Raw genomic sequence first — 20,688 nt, 5'->3', positions numbered from 1 at the left:
TACTAGAACAGCAAAAATACATCAATGCTATTGACAATTTGAGCAGTTTATTAAAATCCCTTATTAACTAACTGAAATACATTACAGAATAGGAAGTTATATAAAACACCTTGAGTTGTGAGTACACGTAGTTCGGAGATACACCTTAACTGTTTTGAGCTAAAAGGAGTGTGAGTCTTTATACTTTTGGTCTTTAGACAACATAGAAGTGTCTGTGTCAATACTGTTCAGAGGAGCCGTTTAACTAAGGCATCAGGTTTAAGTTCTACATGAAACACGAGAGGTTACAAAAGGCCTACAGCAGTACATGAACACAACATACTGTGGTAGACGAGACTCCCTCATTCCATTTGCTTCAGTCTTTGAAAGGTCCGAAAAAAGGGCAACGCTCAACGCTCCTGTCCGAGCAACAGACAAACAGATCAACACACTGCTGCCTCTCCATATGAAGTGATGGCCCCAGGGAGGTGCCGCCATTGACTCAACTCACTTCAGTCCCACAGGCCCAGAACAAGTTTCCAACTGTAGCAAATGGTAAATGTTGGGCGACCAGGAGAAGACCAGGAGTCATGGGGTTTCTTAGCATTAAAAAAAATGCTGAGATGGAGGTGTAGGTGTACCGCTAAGAAACTGTGCGTTAGTTGGTGGAGTGAGGTCCAGTCTGTGAGTTGAGCTGAGGCTCTGGGAAGGTTGACGGGTTAGAGTCGGGAATGTTCAGATTCCGCTCTGGGCTTTGGTCTAGCTGAGGCAGGCTTTCCCTTGAAAACTCTGCAAACCACTCCTGCAGAAACAAGCAGTTCAAAGGGTCAGGGGGTTAGGAAATACAAACTAATTACTGTCATGGTGTCCAGGGTCACTTGTTCTGTTTCTTACCTGCATCTCCTCCTCGTACATTTTCATGCTGAGGTCACTCTTCGTCCTCGACCTGCGGCCTAGGTACACTAAAGAGGAGTGCTATGCACACCAAAAGCCCAAAGGAAAGCTGGTTAGTTGGATTTGACGTAGAGAACTCTGTGTGTGTGTGTGTGTGTGTGTGTGTGCGTGTGCGTGTGTTCTTACGCCGCTCCTGTCCATAGTTTGCAGGACTCCCTGTAGAGAGCCGAGGGACGACTGTCCTGGACATGTCTGTTTGTACAGCTCTAGTGTGGCCAGAGCTTCATCTCGACTCACCTCTACTTCAAACACAATCCCGTTCTCATCTACACACACAGAAAATAAACACAATTACAAATCTCATCCATGCAAAGCATTACTCTTTCACACAGGACTCTCAGTTACATATAAATCCAATAAGCATTTAATTTGTTTATCTGTGCAAGAAATAGTGCAAATATCCACAGTCCCACCATCTGGGTTCTCCACTGGTTCCCGGTTCTTGCGGCTGTAGTTCATTCGGAACACAAACGCATCCAGAATGAAGGCCACAATGATGGTCATCACCACCTGAACAAGGTACAAAGGATCACACTCGTGCACAGATGCAGTCACATGCACACAGGGAGACAAAAATTCAGTGTGTCCTTTAACAGACACACAACAGACACTGATGCGACCAAACAGACTTCCTCACCATGGTAACTATGTAAAAGGTCATGAAGTACAGACGGCTCCAGTGGGTGGTCATAGAGGTTACTCCTTCCTGAGGGAGAGTGAACACAGCAGCAGTCAAACAGTGACCCCTGTTGGTCAACAACAAGACCGCAGAGTGAGGACTGATGAATGAAATGAAAGACTCACCATGGTGATGTACCAGTTATTGACCACAGTCAGTTCAAACAGAGTCACTGGAGAAAAAAAACACATAAAAAACTGTAACACTTACACAACTTAAAGCAAAAACACATTTACAAGTTATATTTGTGTAATTAAAGAGAGATTTATTTTATTCCTCTGTGCCAAATAGTAAACCTCCATGATTATCTATATGTGAGCCGCACTGTTGCATTAGGGGATATTTTCTTTCATTGCCATAAACATTGCAAATGTTTTTCACCCGTACGTCGTCCTGCTGCCATAAACACTCACGACTCAGTTACCAAACGAAATAACTATTTTCTACCGTTTAAATTATGTTTTCTAAAAACTACAATGCCCTGAATGAGCTGATTTACCAAAGCTGCTGAGAATATTGTTGAAGTTATTGAGATAATAGTAGCCCTCTTCCAACACTGTTTTGTTGCCATATGTGACGTTGATCTGCCTGTAGGAGTCTGCCACGGTGCTGGTGCTGAGAAAAAAAGATAAATAGATAGAATGACAAGTTGTTAGTGAAAGTGAACATAATATATCCTCTTGTGTACCAAGGTAAAGGAGAATACAGAAAACCAGAGTTTATGATAATACATCCTAATACTGAGAATACTCTCACTTGCAGCAGTTGGGGTAGACAACATCTGCAAAAAACTCCATTCCCACAATTGCAAAGGAGTAGTAAAAGATGATTAGGGTCAACCCCAGACTGGCCATTCTTGGGAAGAGCTCGAACATGGTGTCCAACACATTACGATACCGCTGCTTTATCTTAAACAACCTGAGAGAGACGACAGAGAAAAGGAAGTTGGAACGGAAATGAAAGCAAAACACTAGTTTCTACTTAAATTGTCCTCTCTAATCTTAGGAGTAGAAATGAAAGCACACCGTAGCAGCTGAAATGGCCTGAGCACCACGATAAAGTAAAATGGCTCCATATCGAATGCAAGGGCGATCAAGCCCATGAAGGCAAAGACCGTCACAGAGAAGTCGAACCTGGAAACACCACCAAAGTAAAGATTATCAATAAAAGTAGAAAAACAGGGTTTGGTACAATTTCAAATAACTTTTAGTCAAAATACACCTAAACGTCAGCAGTGAAAGGAAAAAGTGAAAAGTTCTGAGGAAGAATATACGTTTCATCCACAGCACAGATTCATTTATGTATTAATGAAAACAAACTGTTATTACTCACAGATTCCACCCATTGGTGATATAAGCAATTGGCCCCAAACCTGTTATTTTCAATAACACCTCTACGCCATAAACTGAAGGAGGAAGGACAGAGGGAAAATCAGTAAATGTGCACGTGAGCAACCTGTGACTGGTTATACAGCAGGTGAATACTGTTATATGAGTTATAAGTGGGAGAATACAGTCGACTCACTGGTCAGGAAAACCATGTAGCTCCAGGGAACAATTCTGGACCAGGAAAATCCACCTGCAGGAGGAAAGAGAGGAGAGACTGTATCTGTATCTGCACTGCAACACTCTTCCTCGCGTGTGCTCATGTGATCAACAGAGGTTCTTACTATTCAGCGTGTAGGTCTCCACGAGGATCCACACACCGTTAATGGCCACCACCGCATCTGCAGTCACAAGGAAAGGTTAAAAGGTTTACCATGTGACCTCTGTGTCTCTGAAGACAGCAGCGGGGGGGATGTCAATGATTAGACTTACACATGGCATAATGGAAAGCCTTAGACGTTACCAGCAGATTGATCCCTATTGAAGAAGAGAAGTATTGTAAATAAGGAATTTGGGCGACGGATTTGTTTTGTTTAATATACAAAAGAAAAGGAACAGAGAACTTACCTTTAAAAATGAGGAAGGTTGTATGAGGAAGATCATCAAACCAATGCTCTCCACTGCGCCGTGCCTAAATAACAAATAAACAGTTTATGTATGTATATATATAAAAAAAAAGACAGCAAAGAAGTAAAAAAAAACATAACCAGACAGTACAAAGTAAGTTTTCCTACCTTCCATTTAAGGCCAGTGACCTCATAGAACTTGTAAAAGTCCGGTAGACTGTGGCAGAGCAGACATGAAAATGATGCATTGCTATTAAATGCAGAACGGATTTGAGTAAATTACAAAAAGTGTGTCAGGAAGTCACCTGAGCATCGGAGCCCCGGAGGTGTTCAGAGCTTTGTATGTGAGGAAGCGGTCCCGTGCAGACATCCGGGGTCTGTAGAACCGCATCAGGCCGTCAAACTGTTTCAGCGACACGCCCATCGGCCTCTGGAGACAAAAGGGCCGTGACAGGAAACACAGAGTCTTTGATTGAAATAATTCAAACCAAATATATGTGAGAGGGTGAGGTGTCATACCTGCCGGCTCACCAGCAGATGAAAGGCGTGGTCAATAGCGGAGCGTTTGTGAAGAAGAAGAGACTTAAACTTCATCTTCTCTACATCATTAAATGTATCAAACACGACAGCCAGGAGCTGCGGAGGGAGAACATGGTCATATGAGTGAATGAATTGGAAGCCATGTCTAATCCTAACAGGAAATGGCTACAAGACTCTCATACATTCACCGCTATCGGACAAAAAACATCAGGCAAATTGTACCAGGTTCATGACGAAGTAGAGCTCTATGGAAAGGTAAACAATGAAGAAGACACAGGACCAGCGGTTCTTGGAGTACGATGGCATCATCACATCGGGGAAGCTGCAGGAAAGAGGAAACCAGGAGATACAGAATGAAAACAGTGAAATCAGCGAAAACACGCATGTAGTGGGGGAAAGAAATCATGCAGAGTGCTGGAGGAAGGAAATACCACATGCATGCCATGTGTGTAAAAAAATATATATCTGAACAGTACAACGTGTGCTGCTGAGCTTACTTTGCTGTGGTCAGCAACACAAACAGACTGACGAGGCTGTTCTCCAGAGTGCTGAAGTACTGCAGGGAGAGGAGAGAGTTAAAGTCGGGAAATCTGACCACAACGGAGAAACAGAGACGCACAACCAGGGTCCAGCGCTGACACAACTTAAACAAACGAATGTCAGTGCAGAACAAAGAGACAACGTACGGGGTCAGCGGTGTTTGGAGAGAAGAGGCAGAAACCTGGAGGAGACAAAAGACAAGACCTGATTCCCTCTGAACACAGTCGCTGGTTAAACCTTAACTATTAAAGATGGCAGAGATATCATCTATGTACACATTTAATTCAACATGTTCTTACCCAGGATAGCAAATATAACCATGAAGAAAAGCAGCAGAAGGAGGATGTCAATAAAAGGTGGGAGGGACTGGAAGATCTGACGCAAGTTTCTGATTAAAACAAAAAGAAAAGTGTGTCAGTGACAAGTGCTTTTAATTGAGTTAAATCACAGTGTCTGTGTGTTCGAGGAGCAGGATGAAACTGGGATAAAGATATTAAAAAGCACAAGAACTATTAGGTTACACACTCTAAAAGATTAAGAGTCTGAAGATTCAATTAGATTAAAACTAAATATCAGTGATTAGTGTGTAATTTTTGAAAGATGTTTCACAATTACCACATCAATGTCAAAGTCCACATTTTTTTGTTTTCTTCTTTCTTTTAGTTATTCTGCTCTTCTTTTGAATATTCTTTCAATATGCAAACAGAACTTGGTGGAGGATGTATGAATTGAAAAAGCTTTAATTTCAATTTAGTGGCAATGACCGTGTTGGAATGTGTTACGATTGTGTGCGTGTGTGTGGGTGTGTATGTGTGTGTGTGTTTGTTTTGCTGGGCCCCACAAATTCAATGGGCTGTTTGAGGGTTATGTCATGGTTTAGGATAAGGGTTAGGCATTTAGTTGTGATGGTTAAGGGAAAAGGACTAGGGGAATGCATTATGTCGATGAGTGTCCTCACAACAATGTGTGTGAGTCCGATTAGGTCATCATGTACCTGCGCACAGCTCCGCAGTATCTACAGTCCACCAGGAATATTGGCCTGAGAGCTCTGGTCACTCGCACGTGAGACGTCTGTCTGATCAGAACCACGATGGCCTCCACGAACTGGAGCAGCAACACGCACGTCTGCACGAAGACAAGAGACAACATGAACAACACACATTAACAGAAGTTGGGTCCGGGCCACCAGGAAGCATCTGTCATGTGTGAATTACCTTCACCATGGTCCTCTTGTGTCGTATGAAGGTGTGGAAGCCTAACCAGCGCATTTTCATGCACAGCTCGAACGCCACCATCACCAGAGCCAGCAGCTCCAGAGTAGCATGGACCTGCAGAGGTATCACACAAAGGGGGAGTCTACAGTAAACTGTGTGTAAACTCTTTGTGTTTGGTTGTGTACGGGTTCACTAACGTAAACATCCAGGCGCAATGAGGGCACGGCGGGAGCTTCACACAGCGACAGCATCATCAGCATCAGGCCTGTGAGCAGCTCCATCATGTAGAACAGGTGGTTGTGTGCAAACAGGTAGGCTGCCAGGGCCCTGGGGTTCCGGGGGTGCGTGAAGAACTTATCATTGTTCTCTCCTTCCTGCAGGAGAAATTCACAACACGTGCACACCACATACTGAGCATGAGAATTTGAAATATAGGGTTTTTTGGAGATTTCACTCATGTCTCACCACTATGGAACAATGGTATGAAAAGGCAGTAAAATCTGACTTCAAGAACATTTTCACAGAGGACAAGGACGTATTGTGCATTCAGGAGTTGTCAAAATAATCAGGAAAATTTGTTCCAGAGTGAGAGAGAATTCACGTGAACGTCATCTCAAGTCGGAACAACTAAATATTTGGGGGACTCGAGTTGCCGAGTTGCTGACGTCTCCGCTTATAGACCGACACATTTTTACAGTCAGCTTTAAATAGCAGCTTCTAATGTCACCTTGTCAAATGTTACTTTCGTCACTTGCACACTGTGGTCTCACATGAACCCAACAACATCACCTTTTAGCCAATTCTGTATCTTTTACATCTATCTAAACTATCTCTATGTCTGTCATGCCTGATCCTTTTCCTTTGCTCTCCGTTATAATGCAAATGTTGAAAAGAGGCGTCATGGTGCTGTGTTTACACTTGAAATACACTGTAAACACTTTTTGTTTACAGCGACCAGGATTTTTCCACATTACAACTTCAGAGCACTTGATCACACTGACGCCAGAACAACAGCTTCACAACTCGGGTCATGGGACCTCCCGAGGAGCATGTAATAATATCAGACACACGGGTGTTACTGACAACAATAGTTATTGTTTCATTGCATTAAAGGACCAGTGTGTAGGCTTTAGGAGCTGGAACTGATTAGAATATATGTGAATGTGAATTATTAATGTTTTCTCTTCTTGTCGCACCACCATGTTTCCACAGTCAACTTGCACTGGAGGTGAAGCCATTCAGATAATTACAAAAACAAATTACACATCATCTGTTTGACATGTGCACATTTATTACTCTACGTGTGAACTTTGCAGTCCCTTGAATAATAACTGGTTTATTACTTCACGCAGCTGTTCGTGATGTCAATACAGTCCATCGAAAGGGCACAAGGTTTAATCATTTACACGTAACACAGTATAGTTGGTGTGATAGAAACCATTATGGCCTGGTGAACGCAGTGCGAGGGGCTGGTTACCTGTAGGTAGATGGCCGCCTCCTGGTAGTTCATCTCCCAGCTTTGCCGTAATGACACATTCTGGGCTCTGTGGTTTTGTGGCCCTGGTGTTGAGATCACCGCATTGTTCACTATGTCATAATTGCCTGTACCTCCATCTGGAAATAAAAACAAAAAATGCCCATGTATTATTCATACAGTCCTGATTCCTACAGATATGTAATAGAAGCTGGAAATAAGGTTTGCTTGTCTTTTTACTCCAAGTTGGTTCTTTGTATAAAAGAACATATAACGTCACATATACACAAAGAGTATACAGAAGAGTATGCGCCTACCAATGCGGCCCAGTTCTAATTGTGAAGAATAGGAGGAGGTCACTACAGGACTCTCATTATGGGTGTGATCTTCATGGAGCCCAGCTGTCTGCCTGCACACACACTCCATTGATCAGTTCAGATTTGTCTTTTGTGTGCCTGAGTTGTGTGGATGTATTAAGGTCCCTCAGTGTGCGTTTCTGTGTCAATCCCAGTACACTGGTGTCGTTCCAGCATTCAGACACATCTGGAGAAACAGATGGCCAAACCTTCCACCGATGCAAACTCCGGGAACACAGTGGAGTCCAGATGTGAGTCCCCACAGATCCAGAATCATCCAGGACAAGCTGGAGGATCACGGAGACACTGGAGACACACCACCACTTAAACCAATCACAGAACGTCTCTGACTAACTGTTTACTCGGGTTGCTTCTTTTGGAAAATGCGTGTCTTCCAGTCACATGGATGAAAGATACATGAGAAACCAGCAACAGTGAAATGTGAATTGAACACTTGTACACTGATTTTACACTCCTGCCTTCCCAGCAGAGTTTGTACTTTGAACCGAGCACTGTCAAGTTAGTATGAGAGGGCCGTGTTTGCGCTGACATCACATTGCCTGTTACGTCTCCATCCTGCCACAGACTAGGATACAGACGCAAGACAGATAAACCACAAGCTGAACTATTCCTCTGCTGCAGGATGAAGCAAAGCTAACTTCCCAAAACTGGGTAACACATCTAGATATCTAATAACAGTGTGTAAGAAGCATGTAGGAGGTAATGACTCAAATTGGCCTTTCTGTTCTTACATCTGCACTGTCTACAAAAATAGTTCAGAAGTGGAATCACAAAAGAGGAAATCCAGATTCACTGAACATTCTCTAATATCCTTCTTAACAGATTCCAGCAGGGTTTCTCATAAATATATGCCACAGTTATAATAATAAAGGCCTTCATGTGTCTGTCTACAGCTGCATATTTAAGTCTATCTGGGTGATCCTCCCACACACTCTATATCACATGTTTCTCCTTCAGGCACAGCTCCTCTGAATAAGACTTGGTGGAGACAATACGAGTCTCACAAATGCAGTCACAGGCGTTTCTTGTCCAGCATGATCGCAGCAGGTCGAGGGCTTAAGTGTGAAGATCAAATTCCAGTCCGGCGGCAGCCTGGCTGTTATCCTGACAGGAGTACACCCCGTGTCTGCCTTGCGCCATTCCAACCCCTCATTTGTGTGAGAACAATAACATGTTTGGAGCTCCCACTCAATAACACGGCAGGGTCACGTTCACAGAGACACAAACAGACTCAGCAGTCGTGACGGTTTCTCCCAGGAGGAAAATAAAATCCAGTTTGGTGGCGAACTGAAGGGTCCGGACGGCCAGTGACAAAAATATACTGCAAACGTCCCAGCATGTGATTTGCCACTGAGGTGACACAAGGCAGCCTTCTCTCCCAGTGTCCAGGTTCAAACTCCCTCTCTCTCCAGAAAGTTCCAACAGTAATTAGCAAGAGCTCTGTGATACATCCTCCTTGTCCACCACTCCTACATGTCCTGAGAAAATAAACTCCTCTGCTCTTCCTGTCCACCTCTAAAGCCAGAGAAAATGATCCAATGGGCTCAAACACACACAGACACAGTTACACACAGGCCACAGACATTCATACGCACACAACACACACATGCTGCCCATGAGCAACAGGGAGGGGCTGAGGGGTGCACGGTCTGCTGAAGCAGCAGTTTCTCAGAGGGGTCATTTTGTAGCTTATATGTGAGGAACACAAAGGGAGCAGGATTACAACGTTGAGTGGATGCATGGATACCCATACATACTGCACACACACACACACAAACACACACTCTCTCACTCCCACACACGTGACCAAAGACCCTGGTGGACTCTCTCTCTTTGCTCCATTCAAGCAGTGGGACCTGGATGTGCAGCATTTGTGCAGCTGGTTGTCAACGACACTAAGCGGCCTCAGTCTGCCACAGTGCAAACCTGGTGAGTCGATGAGCACTGACTTCGATTCAACATATACTGCTATTGGAAAACATAAACAATTTGTCCAGAAATTACTCTTCTTTACTACACTGTAAATATATATACAAAAAACAATGCATCAGGCAACAATAACTTGGAATCAAAAAGCAGATGGTTATGTTGGACATGGTGTGGCAGAATGAAAAGAGACAATTGCTGGAGCAACTTAAAAAAACGAACATACGATGACTAACTCATGCAGTAGAAACCAGTGATCAAGCCTATTCTCATTTGCTAGTTCTGGTACACTTGACTTTGAGTAATGTTTAAAACTGTTTTAAGGAGTTTTTGATGCAACTTATTTGGAGACGATGATGTTGGAGGTCACATTTTGCACATTCTGTTCATGAATAACTTATCATGCAACACAAAGTAAAGCCTCCAGAATGAGCATGTGATTGAACCAACACCTCTAAAACTGATCTTTCATGGAGGCAGGATTTGTTGCTGTTATTAGACTGGCCTATATCTAGCTAATAAATGAAAAAAGAAAACATTTGGACCATCCTCAATCTGAAACAAAGAAATCCATGAAGGGTTTTCAAATTCAAATGTGCAAACGTGTGAGCACACTTGTTAACTTGTTGAACGAACTTCATGAACGACTGGGAATGAACCGCCGTCACTGAGCGCTTCTTTACTGGTGCGTCTGAAAACCCCAGTTGACACAACCTCCCCACTGGTCCCGTCACTGACTCACTCTCGTCTCCTCTCTCCACCTCCTCGCACAGCAGACCGCTGTTCGCCTCGTCCCAGGTTAAGATGAGCGGCACGTCGTCGTCAGACTCCATGGCAGCAGCAGCAGCAGCAGCAGATGAACAGGATGTGACCCGCCCGAAGTGAACCTACGGTCGGTCACAAGGTAGTTCAAGCCACCGACGAGCTAAACAACTCCACGGTCAGTTGCGCAGATCTCGGGATAACTGCGCATCCTTTCCTCCGCCACTTGTTGTTGTTGGCTAACAAAGCGAGTGCTAACGGAGCTAATGGCCGCTAACTACAAGTTTAAATGTCTCCGGTGACACAGGAACTAGCGGCGTGATGGACCCGGACAGTCCGTCTGTGTCCATCACGCCATCTTCGTCTTTCCTCCTGGATTACAGACACTGTGCGTGGCCCGCTGACATGTAACCGACACCTGACTGCACCGGGTAGATCTATAGAGACATTGACGCAAAGACGACACCTGATAGTGAACGACGACACCGGAGAAGCTCTGTGCAGACGCTGGGTTTACCGCTACATCAACAAACATTCACGACACTGAATCGATTTGCGACAGGCTGGGATACCAAACTTTCAAAATAAAAGTTGTTTCGAAAAGGACAATGCTGCAGAGCCATTGTAATAGAAGTATGTTATGTATTATTTGTAATATGTTATTAATTAATGCTCAACAACAATACTCATCGATGTGCTTTTTTTTCTTTTTTTTTCATGATTTTACAGTTTTCTGCAACACCGTCTTCTGTTTTCTGTGACGCTGCCACGGATGTTAGTGGTATCTTAGCAACCGAAGAAAATAAGTTAAAGTTCCTGCTTGCGGCAAAAACACGAGTTGACAGGTTTGTAGCTTATAATACATTTTTATACTGCTTTGCATAAACTAACACAAGCTAAATGTGTTTTATATTTATATATAGAGTTAAATAAGAAAAACGCCAGGTATTTTTTATGTTTAACAACTACTTGAAATGTGTAGACTGGTGAACACACACACACATGTAGACATATAATCTTGTAAAATGTATCTAATCGTTACTTCAGGCCAAAGACATGTCATAACTAGTGGTTTCTTAAAGAGATTGTAACCACAACAGATTAACTCATTTCAAGGTTCCCATTCAAAGACCTTTAAAAAATAATCTCCATAAAAAAAATGTTGTATCTGATGTGTTTTTACCCCTATAAATTAAGTTAAACTGAAGACATGATGATCAATGATTGCATAACTTGTTTTCACTTCCATGAAAAAAGGAAAAGAGCGGAGACTGTAATTCAATATTAGTTTATATAAGGTGAACAGCGAAATAGGAGAAAATCAATCATAACAAAGTGTTCAAAGTTATTGGTAAACAAATCGGTATGCATATTATTAGTTGGGATATTAGTTTATATGCTAGTTATGAGTGTGTTAATATGATCTCAGATATTTCTGGATTGTATGTTCACATATAACAATTTCCTTTTGTCCTATCAATCAGTATGTCCTCAAAGGAGGCAACAGTGGCAGAGACCAAGACTAAATTGAAGGATCGACTAAAGAACCCTGACCTGTCAGAGGCAATCCCTCTCTCTGTTGAGGCTCAGCCCATCTCAAGAGTACTAGAACATCGCATCAGTCAAATTGAGATTGTAGTAACTCTGCCTGCTATCCTCCGCTTCAACAGCGCTTCTAGCGTTGTGGATGAGAAGTTGAACAGGGCACTTGAAAAGCACCGACTGTTAGCTGAAAGACTTGACAGAGAGACACAAGACGGTCTCGAGAAGGAGGCAAAGGATGAAGATGGAGAAGAACGGAAGAGAGCAAACACACGGCTTGAGAGGGACATTAAGGACTCTGTCAAGGATCTGCTCAGGTTTCTACAGTCGCATCCAGACGCCATTCCTGTTTTCAGGGCAGAGCGAGGTGTGGAAGCAGGGGAGAGTGAGGTCAAACTAATCACGGGGCTTAAGATGTTTCACAGCCAAATGGTCGACAGGTTGCTGACCAGTGTGCATGAGGAGCAACAGCTGGTCCTCTACAAGCCGTTGTCTTCATCCCCTGCTCACAGTCAGGTGCACAAGGCTCCAGTGGAGGAAGAGGTAGCTGCAGCCATAAAGGCAATAGATGCAAAGGTGAGCACCAGATCGGATGATGAAAAATAAGCCTTTACATTAATAATGTTCTTATGTGCAACACAAATAAGATTAGTCACTACTCAACCTTTTTTCCTATCTGACTTTGTCCTGTATATGTTCCCTTCACAGATTTCTCAGAAAAATGTGGAGATCGAAAAATTGCAGGAGTCCCTGGACGCGAACAAGCCACAAAAACTGCACATTTCACCCACATACAAGAAGTGTCAGCCACATTTATCAGAGAAACAAGCCAGTATGCAGCAGGAAGTTGATCCACTGAACAATCAGCTCAACAATTTGCTCCGTGAAAACAAACAGGCAGAGAGAGCACTCCAAGAGGTAATTTTAGTTCATTTAAAGTTTTCCAGAAAAAGTTTCATGTTGATATTACGTTTTCATCAAATAAAACATCATCATCTCCTATTTTTTTCTTCCTTTGCAGAAAAATGAAAAAGTGGAGGCGGAAATCGAGTATTTGCTCCAAAGGTTTGACAGTGACATGGCAGAGAAGCAGGTACACACTCAGGCAACATAAATTTTGTATAGTGTATAGTATACATTTGTATTCAAATTTGTATAACTTGCATTCTTAAGAGCCTTCAACCAATGCAGTTTGATCTATCTATATATCTATCTATATCTATAGATCTATGTCTGTCTGTCTGTCTGTCTATCTATCTATCTATCTATCTATCTATCTATCTATCTATCTATCTATCTGTATATCTATCTATGTGTCTATCTATCTATCTATCTATCTATCTATCTATCTATCTATCTGTCTGTGTGTCTGTGTCTGTGTAATTGGTTTAGCTTTAGCATACCATCAGAGTATTTATATCATCAGCTAAATGGATTATTCTTTTCAAGATTTCAGTTTCTGTGAAATGAGCCAACACCAATTGGGCCTGTCTATGTTAAGTAACATTTATTTTCTTGGGTCAGTTTTCTCATCGAACTTATTCTTTCATTATTTTTTATATTTATTTTCTTTATCTCTTTTTCATTCTCACACCTGCCACCTGCCATCATGTCTCTCAGGCCGAACTGGAGCTGAATGAAATTGAGTGTGAAAGGGAGGAGGAGGAGCTGAGGAAGCAGAAGGAACCCTTCTCTGTCCTAGAGAGAGAGTACGACCAGATCATAGAGAGGCGTCGGCTGGCAGAGGAGAAGAGACTGGAGGAGATGAAGGAGCTGGAGCTGAAGACCAAAGCTGCGATTTTCGCCCAAGCGTGGTGGAGAGGCTACAGCACCCGCAAGGCCTTGAAGAACAAGGGAAAAAATAAGGGCAAAAAAGGCAAAGGGAAAATGAAATGAACCGCTGACTAGTTTCATCACTAACCCACACTCTACCTGAAGGGCATGTTTCGCATGATTTATTTAGAGAAGCCTTTTGAGCAGATATCGTTTTATTCCAGATTAAGTTACTTGTCATTTATGTTTTGTTTTTCAATAAAGTCTCTCATGTATAAACTAATATTTGCTGCTTTCTAATTCTTTGTAAGAAATGTGTAATATTTGTATGTTGTGATGTTGCAGACAAAATCAAACTACTCTTAAATAACGAAACGACAGCAGATACCAAAACGCTATTTTCCGTAAAACCAACAGACATCCACACAGGTCGTGTCTGTGAGCTTTGTTGCACAACATTTCCAGCAAAATTCTACATAACGGGTGGTATATATAATATCGAAGAGCCTACGGATATTAGAATAGGAATGTCTGCCTCGGATAAAACCGGTTTGGTCAGGTAGCAGCGAGAATTTTACAGTCCACATTTAGAAGGGAAATCGGTCTGCAGAGGTGTCAAGTAACGAAGTACAAATACTTCGTTACCTTACTTAAGTAGACATTTTGGGTATCTATACTTTACTGGAGTATTTATTTTTCAGACGACTTTTTACTTCTACTCCTTACATTTTCACGCAAATATCTGTACTTTCTACTCCTTACATTTTAAAAATAGCCTCGTTACTTACTAATTTTGGCTTGTTTCATTCCGGTTTGTCATCGTTCAAATGCACACACAAAAAAACATTAAACCCCCCTCGAACGAGGAGAGTTTGAGTTGGGTGCACGGCCAGGCCGAGGCCACCACACAACCGCACCGGAGGGTTCCGAAAAGGAGGAGAGCAAAGCCAGAGCTGCGGCGTGCGGCACCGTCCTCACAGCATAAGCCCCCCCCCCCCCCTCCGCTGTGGCGCCTCGCTGTCAGGTCCGTCGGCCATCGGAGCAGGCCGGCAAAGGCGCACGGAGGGGGGTGGAAGAGCGGAGAAGGAGGCACCGCACGGTCGTGGACAGTGCTCAGACGAAGTGGAGGAGAAAGAAAAATAGAAGGAGTTGGGGGGGGGGGGGGGGTAGGTGGGAGATCACTCGCGTGCCACACCAACAGAACCCCGGCCTCGTGAGACACGCTGGCCCTGGGGTGCAGCGCGAGACCCTAAGCACCTGTGGGGGGGTTTGGGTGCCATGCAGTCGAATCCGGCTGTACCGGTAATGATCCTTCCGCAGGTTCACCTACGGAGACCTTGTTACGACTTTTACTTCCTCTAGATCAGGGGTGTCCAAACTTTTTATCCCGAGGGCCACATATAGAAAAAAATACGAAGGTCCGGGCCACTCACGGCGCCACGCCCCCCTGCCCTGGAGCGGACTGTTGACAGTTGGGGGGGGGGGGGTTTGGCTGCGTTCTGAGGGACAACTGCAATACAGTGGGCTATACTCCATCACATTACCTTTCATTTAGCTGACGCCTTTATCCAAAGCAACTGACTTACAATAAGCCGATTCAGGGGTACAACCCCAGAACAACAAGAATCAAGAAAGTACAATATATTCAAAAATAGAGCTAAACTACAAAGTGCTATAAGTAAGTGCCATTAAAGTACTACTAAATTGTTGGTTTGTAAATAAAAAAATTTTTTTTTTTTTTTTTCAATTTTTTTTTTCAAATTTTTTGTTTGAGGCGGGCCAATTCAAAATGGATGGCGGGCCGCAGATGGCCTGCGGGCCGTAGTTTGGACACCCCTGCTCTAGATAGTCAAGTTTGATCGCCTTCTCGGACCGTTTCCGACTCCTGCGCAGCCGATCCGAGGACCTCACTAAACCATCCAATCGGTAGTAGCGACGGGCGGTGTGTACAAAGGGCAGGGCCTCAGCAGCCTGTGAAAGACTGTTTAGTGTTGCAGGGCTCATCTTCAGGCCACGTAGAGCATGCATAGGCTCAAATAACTTTGAGAACCTGCTGCTTTTGCGGCTGAACAAAGCCTATCGGTAGTGTTGTTGTACATACAGGATTTAGTCCAAAGGTCTCAAGTCTCTTCCAATAAAGGTTATTGATAACATTCCACTGAATTACAATACTTATTGGCAACTCGTTATTATGTCTTCCGCTTCATGAAACGCATGTTAATGCTCTTAAACTTCTACAAAAGTATTTTTAAACCCTAGTATCTATACTTCTACTTGAGTAATGAATGGGAATACTTTTGACACCTCTGTCGGTCTGTATGACCCGCACAACAAGGGGTCTTTGCCCCTTTTAGGTAGGAGACAGATAGAGGCTTGGTTCAGGGTTTCAGGGAGACAGCCAATTGAAAATGAATCATTAAACATAGATAGTAGTATTGGGGATAAGTCTTCTGTAAATTTCTTAAAGAATTCCACTGAGAACCCGCCTGGTCCAGGGGATATTCCAGATTGCATATATTTAATGGCATCACAAACCACCTCCAGCGTCAGGGGGAATCATCTGCATCTTTCTGGGAGTCCTCAAGGGTTGGTAGGTTCACATTTCGAAAAAACGACTCTGAATCTGAAGCCTCATCATCATATTCAGACGAGTATAAGTTTGTATAAAACGCTACAAAGGCATCATTAATCTCCTTGTGGTCTGTGGTCACTGAACCCGAGGTGGTCTTAATTTGAGTTATCTGGCATGAGGCTGCAGTTTGGCTTGGTGAGCGAGAAGCCGGCCTGCTTTGTCGCCAAACTCATAAAACAAATGTTTTAGTAACAGCTGCTCTGCTGCTGAGGTAGAGGCTAGATCAAACTCAGTCTATAGGTGAATCCGCTTTTGATAAAGTCTGCAATTATCTGATTCATCAAAGGTGACACTTTTGTGTATAAGAATAGCTGCGCCCCTGGCCCCCGCGTTGAACTTGGAATGATAGACTTTCCCCACCCAACTCCTCTCAATACCTAAAACATCTGCACTTCATAAGTATGTCTCTTGGAGGAAGGCTACCCCTACCCCAAGTTGACCTAAATGTGCCAGTATTGTTCCTCTTTACAGGGTGATTCAGGGATTTCACATTCCAAGAGATGAGCTTCACTTTTCTACCACTATTCCTGACTCTACTCATACTTTACAGAGTTGTGCTGTAATAGCATATATAAGGCAGGACGACACAACATTGCTCTGTGTAGTATAAAGGGTGTCACAATAAAAAAGGATGGCCATAGATGATAAGAGTAAGACATTCAAAAAACAAAAAGATGCGACATGTACATTTCAAAAAGACAAAAAAGTTAAGAGGATGCTTCCCCCCCTCCCCCAGCACTTACCCAACCTAAGTGCATTAATACCCCAAAAAACAGGTGCAAAAAGGTGCATATTAGCTAAACATCGCTTGCACCTAACTCTCCTCCTCCTAACATAAGATAACGAAACACGTTTAAACAGTCAATTATTATGTTGTTTACCTCCTTTGATAAGACATCTATCTGGTATTTGTCACAAGGCTATACACATTTAGCCATAAAACTCAGAGAAACATTTAAAGCTTCTGATTTTGTGCCTAGGTGAAAACAAGTCCAACTAATATGAAGGAGGTAATATTGTCCTCCCATCTTCTACAAGCAGGCCATTGAACGTTAATTTTATAGTATTAGCCCGTAAAAAAATAAAATATATATATTATAATAATAATAATTAAAAAGAAATAAAATTAGAAGACAGGGCAGTAGATATTATAAAGTTCCATTACATTGTCACAGTCTTTTACTGTCTGTAGTGAGCCTACTTACCATCACTCTCCGTCGTTTTCTGATGTCACCGCTGGTAGAATCTTGGACTTGACAAAAGCAGACGCTTCGGCTGGATTTTCAAACTCGTATTTCTTTCCATTTAAAAAGAACCGGAGCCTTGCTGGATGTAGCAGAGAGAACTTCACTCCTGCCCCCCGAAGCTGTATCTTGACTGGGAGGAACGCGGTTCTTCTACGTAGTAAGTCCGCGCTGAGATCGGGGTAAAAGCTGATATTAGCTCCTCGGTATTTCCACTGCCCTTTCTCACTCGACATCCGCAGCATCTGCTCCTTCGTCTGGTAGTAATGCACGTGCACCACCATAGCCCGCGGGGGACCTGTCGGCTGTGGACACGGTACACATGATGTGGAATGTACCAAACCGGATTGTCATAAATTTCTTACATCACCAAAATGATGTCATCCATAAAGTTCCCATAGTCTTTGTGGTACCATTGATCTTTCCTTATAGTCTCCTTTGAAGAGAGACTTGAGATTGACACTAGTCCTTGTAGTACATTTGAACTTTCTATAGTGTCTTTTAAAGTGGCCTATTTGAATATCAATGGCATTTTGTCATTTCCATTTTGCGTGTTGTTTTCTCTCAATTTCCACAGGAACTTGGGATCTTCCCAATCATTATGTCTGCAAAAACTGGAGCAGTGTTGGCAACAACAAACGCAAAGACCCAATCGAAGGATCGGCTAAAAACCCATGACCTGTCTGAGGCAATCCCTCTCTCTGTTGAGGCTCAGCCCATCTCAAGAGTACTGGAACATCGCATCAGTCAAATTGAGATTGTTGTAACTCTGCCTGCTATCCTCCACTTCAACAGCGCTTCTAGCATTGTGGATGAGAAGTTGAACAGGGCACTTGAAAAGCACCGACTGTTAGCTGAAAGCCTGGAGAGAGAAACACAAGACGGTCACGAGAAGGAGGCAGAGGGAGAAGATGGAGAAGAAAGGAAGAGAGCAAACACACGGCTTGAGAGGGACATTAAGGACTCTGTCAAGGATCTGCTCAGGTTTCTACGGTCGTATCCAGACGCCATTCCTGTTTTCAGGGCAGAGCGAGGTGTGGAAGCAGGGGAGAGTGAGGTTAAACTAATCACTGGGCTTAAGATGTTTCACAGCCAAATGGTCGACAGGTTGCTGACCAGTGTGCATGAGGAGCAACAGCTGGTCCTCTACAAGCCGTCATCTTCATCCCCTGCCCACAGTCAGGTGCACAAGGCTCCAGTGGAGGAAGAGGTAGCTGCAGCCATAAAGGCAATAGATGCAAAGGTAAGGCACCAGACCGGAAGTTGAAAAAAAGACAAAGAATAAAAGTTACTCATCAACCATCGTCGTATCTGACTTTGTGCTGTGCTTCTGTTTCCGTCGCAGATTTCTCAGAAAAATGAGGAGATCAAAGATGTGCAGCAATCTCTGGACAACATAATAACAGCAGCACAAAAAGTGTTCATTTCACCCGAATATGGAACGTTTCAGCTGGAAATATCAGAGAAACAAGCCAGTATGCAGCAGGACGTTAATCAACGGAGCAGCCAGAGAGACAGTTTGCTCCGTGAAAACAAACAGGCAGAGAGAGCACTCCAAGAGGTAAGTTTAGATAATCTAACGTTTCCAGAAAAAGTTTCATGTTGATCTAAAATATAAAGGTTTCATTAAAAAAACAACATCATCTCCTATTGTTTTTCTTCCTTTGCAGAAAAACGACAGACTGGAGACAGAAATCGAGTATTTGCTCCGACAGTTTGACAGTGACATGGCAGAGAAGCAGGTACAAACTCCGGCCTCATAAAGTATCCAAAGGAAAAATACAAAGGGTAATTCCCCTGAAGCACGGGCAGACACGTGGAGTATGTGATTCTGGTTTATCATGGATTTCTCCCCCAAGTCACTGTGAAAACTATAGCACAAAAACATAAAGAAACCATGTTGGCTTAACATCAAATATTAGCATGCACAACAACTTTTCATTTAGCATACAGGATGTCCGTGCTGCTAGCTGCTTGCTGGCTTAACACTCGCTTTCTTTGGTCAGACCTCTCATCTAGCTTATTCTGTCTTTTCCGTCCTTGCACTTGCCACCATCACGTCTCTCAGGCCGACCTGGAGCTGAATGAAATTGACTGTGAAAGGATGGAGGAGGAGCTGAGGAAGCTGAAGGAACCCTTCTCTATCCTTGAAGTAGAGTACGACAAGATCGTAGAGAAGCATCGGCTGGCAGAGGAGAAGAGACAGGAGGAGATGAAGGAGCTGGAGCTGAAGACCAAAGCTGCTGTTATCGCCCAAGCGTGGTGGAGAGGCTACAGCATCCGCAGAGACTTGAAGAACAAGGGCAAAAAAAAGAAGGGCAAAAAAGGGAAAGGCAAAAAGAAATGATCCACTGACTAGTTAAATCACCGACACACACTTTCCCTGAAGGACATGAATGTATTGGATACTTTATTTTGAAAAAGTACACCCCAGATTCAGTGTACTTGTTATTTATGTCTAGTTTCCCAATTAAGATTCTTAAGTTTTAAATTAATAATTGTTTATGTGAATTAAATAATATAACTGTCTAATTCTGTGTGAGCAGCATGTAATATTTGGAGGCTGTGACGATGCAGACATTATCAAACTAATCTCACCAGATGAAACAGCAGCAGACAATTTATAATTTGTATTCCTTAGAACCAAGACATCCTCACAGATGAACTTAGAGACTTCAGCTGAATTCCAGAAGAGTCAGCCGGTCTTAGTTAAAGACAGGAGTCGTTCAGTGGGTAGACCAGTTGCTGTTTTCTGTCATGGCCACATGGGGACAGTACAGACTCTATTATTCTAAATCATCAATTACCTACATTCAGATACATTCCTTTGTAAACAGCAGGAGCAAGAGATTGAACCACCAACAGTATGAGTTATTTGATAAATATACTAGATACACAGTATAGTTCGCGTTAAAGCCAAATTGAAATGCATCGTGAACACTGTCAGAACATTTCATACTTGCGTCCAGACCCATTCATTACTGCTAGGAGCTAAATGAATGTCCGAATAACTAAGTAAATTCATCAAAGTACTCTACTTAAGTGAGCTACATTTACTTTACTTGAGTGTTTCCATTTTATGCTTCTTTATCTGTTTTTTT

The 20,688-nt window shown here is 43.1% G+C and overlaps 2 protein-coding genes across 4 annotated transcripts; one reads left to right on the top strand and one right to left on the bottom strand.

Annotated features, from left to right (window-relative positions):
- Nucleotides 1-30: 30 nt before the first annotated feature.
- Nucleotides 31-10,944, bottom strand: tpcn1 (two pore segment channel 1). Of its 3 annotated transcripts, none has more exons than XM_053420595.1 (26): nucleotides 10,377-10,944; nucleotides 7,335-7,471; nucleotides 6,055-6,231; nucleotides 5,858-5,971; nucleotides 5,638-5,768; nucleotides 4,943-5,031; nucleotides 4,790-4,824; nucleotides 4,601-4,659; nucleotides 4,326-4,425; nucleotides 4,083-4,199; nucleotides 3,869-3,993; nucleotides 3,732-3,780; nucleotides 3,565-3,628; nucleotides 3,430-3,474; nucleotides 3,282-3,338; nucleotides 3,137-3,190; nucleotides 2,945-3,017; nucleotides 2,638-2,745; nucleotides 2,369-2,530; nucleotides 2,112-2,227; nucleotides 1,738-1,784; nucleotides 1,571-1,639; nucleotides 1,347-1,443; nucleotides 1,060-1,199; nucleotides 874-954; nucleotides 31-781 (listed from the first exon to the last, which is right to left on the bottom strand). In XM_053420595.1, the coding sequence occupies exons 1-26, from the start codon at nucleotides 10,465-10,467 to the stop codon at nucleotides 638-640; spliced, it is 2,481 nt and encodes an 826-aa protein (XP_053276570.1). In that variant the 5' UTR covers nucleotides 10,468-10,944; the 3' UTR covers nucleotides 31-637. The 3 variants fall into 3 exon arrangements, with proteins under 3 accessions (XP_053276570.1, XP_053276569.1, XP_053276568.1); XM_053420594.1 differs by lacking the exon at nucleotides 10,377-10,944 and adding an exon at nucleotides 7,649-9,713 and having other exon boundaries at nucleotides 4,095-4,199; XM_053420593.1 differs by lacking the exon at nucleotides 10,377-10,944 and adding an exon at nucleotides 7,649-9,711.
- On the top strand, nucleotides 10,384-19,934 carry iqcd (IQ motif containing D). The gene is made up of 10 exons (XM_053421049.1): nucleotides 10,384-11,029; nucleotides 11,126-11,241; nucleotides 11,881-12,514; nucleotides 12,647-12,856; nucleotides 12,960-13,031; nucleotides 13,559-13,825; nucleotides 18,165-18,830; nucleotides 18,933-19,148; nucleotides 19,258-19,329; nucleotides 19,656-19,934. The coding sequence occupies exons 3-10, from the start codon at nucleotides 11,882-11,884 to the stop codon at nucleotides 19,932-19,934; spliced, it is 2,415 nt and encodes an 804-aa protein (XP_053277024.1). The 5' UTR covers nucleotides 10,384-11,029; nucleotides 11,126-11,241; nucleotide 11,881.
- The last annotated feature ends 754 nt before the right edge of the window (nucleotides 19,935-20,688 follow it).

Source organism: Pleuronectes platessa, chromosome 4, assembly GCF_947347685.1.
Source record: "Pleuronectes platessa chromosome 4, fPlePla1.1, whole genome shotgun sequence".
Lineage (NCBI taxonomy): Eukaryota > Metazoa > Chordata > Actinopteri > Pleuronectiformes > Pleuronectidae > Pleuronectes > Pleuronectes platessa.
The sequence above is the reverse complement of the archived record's forward strand: the minus strand, read 5'-3'. Positions and strand labels throughout refer to the sequence as shown.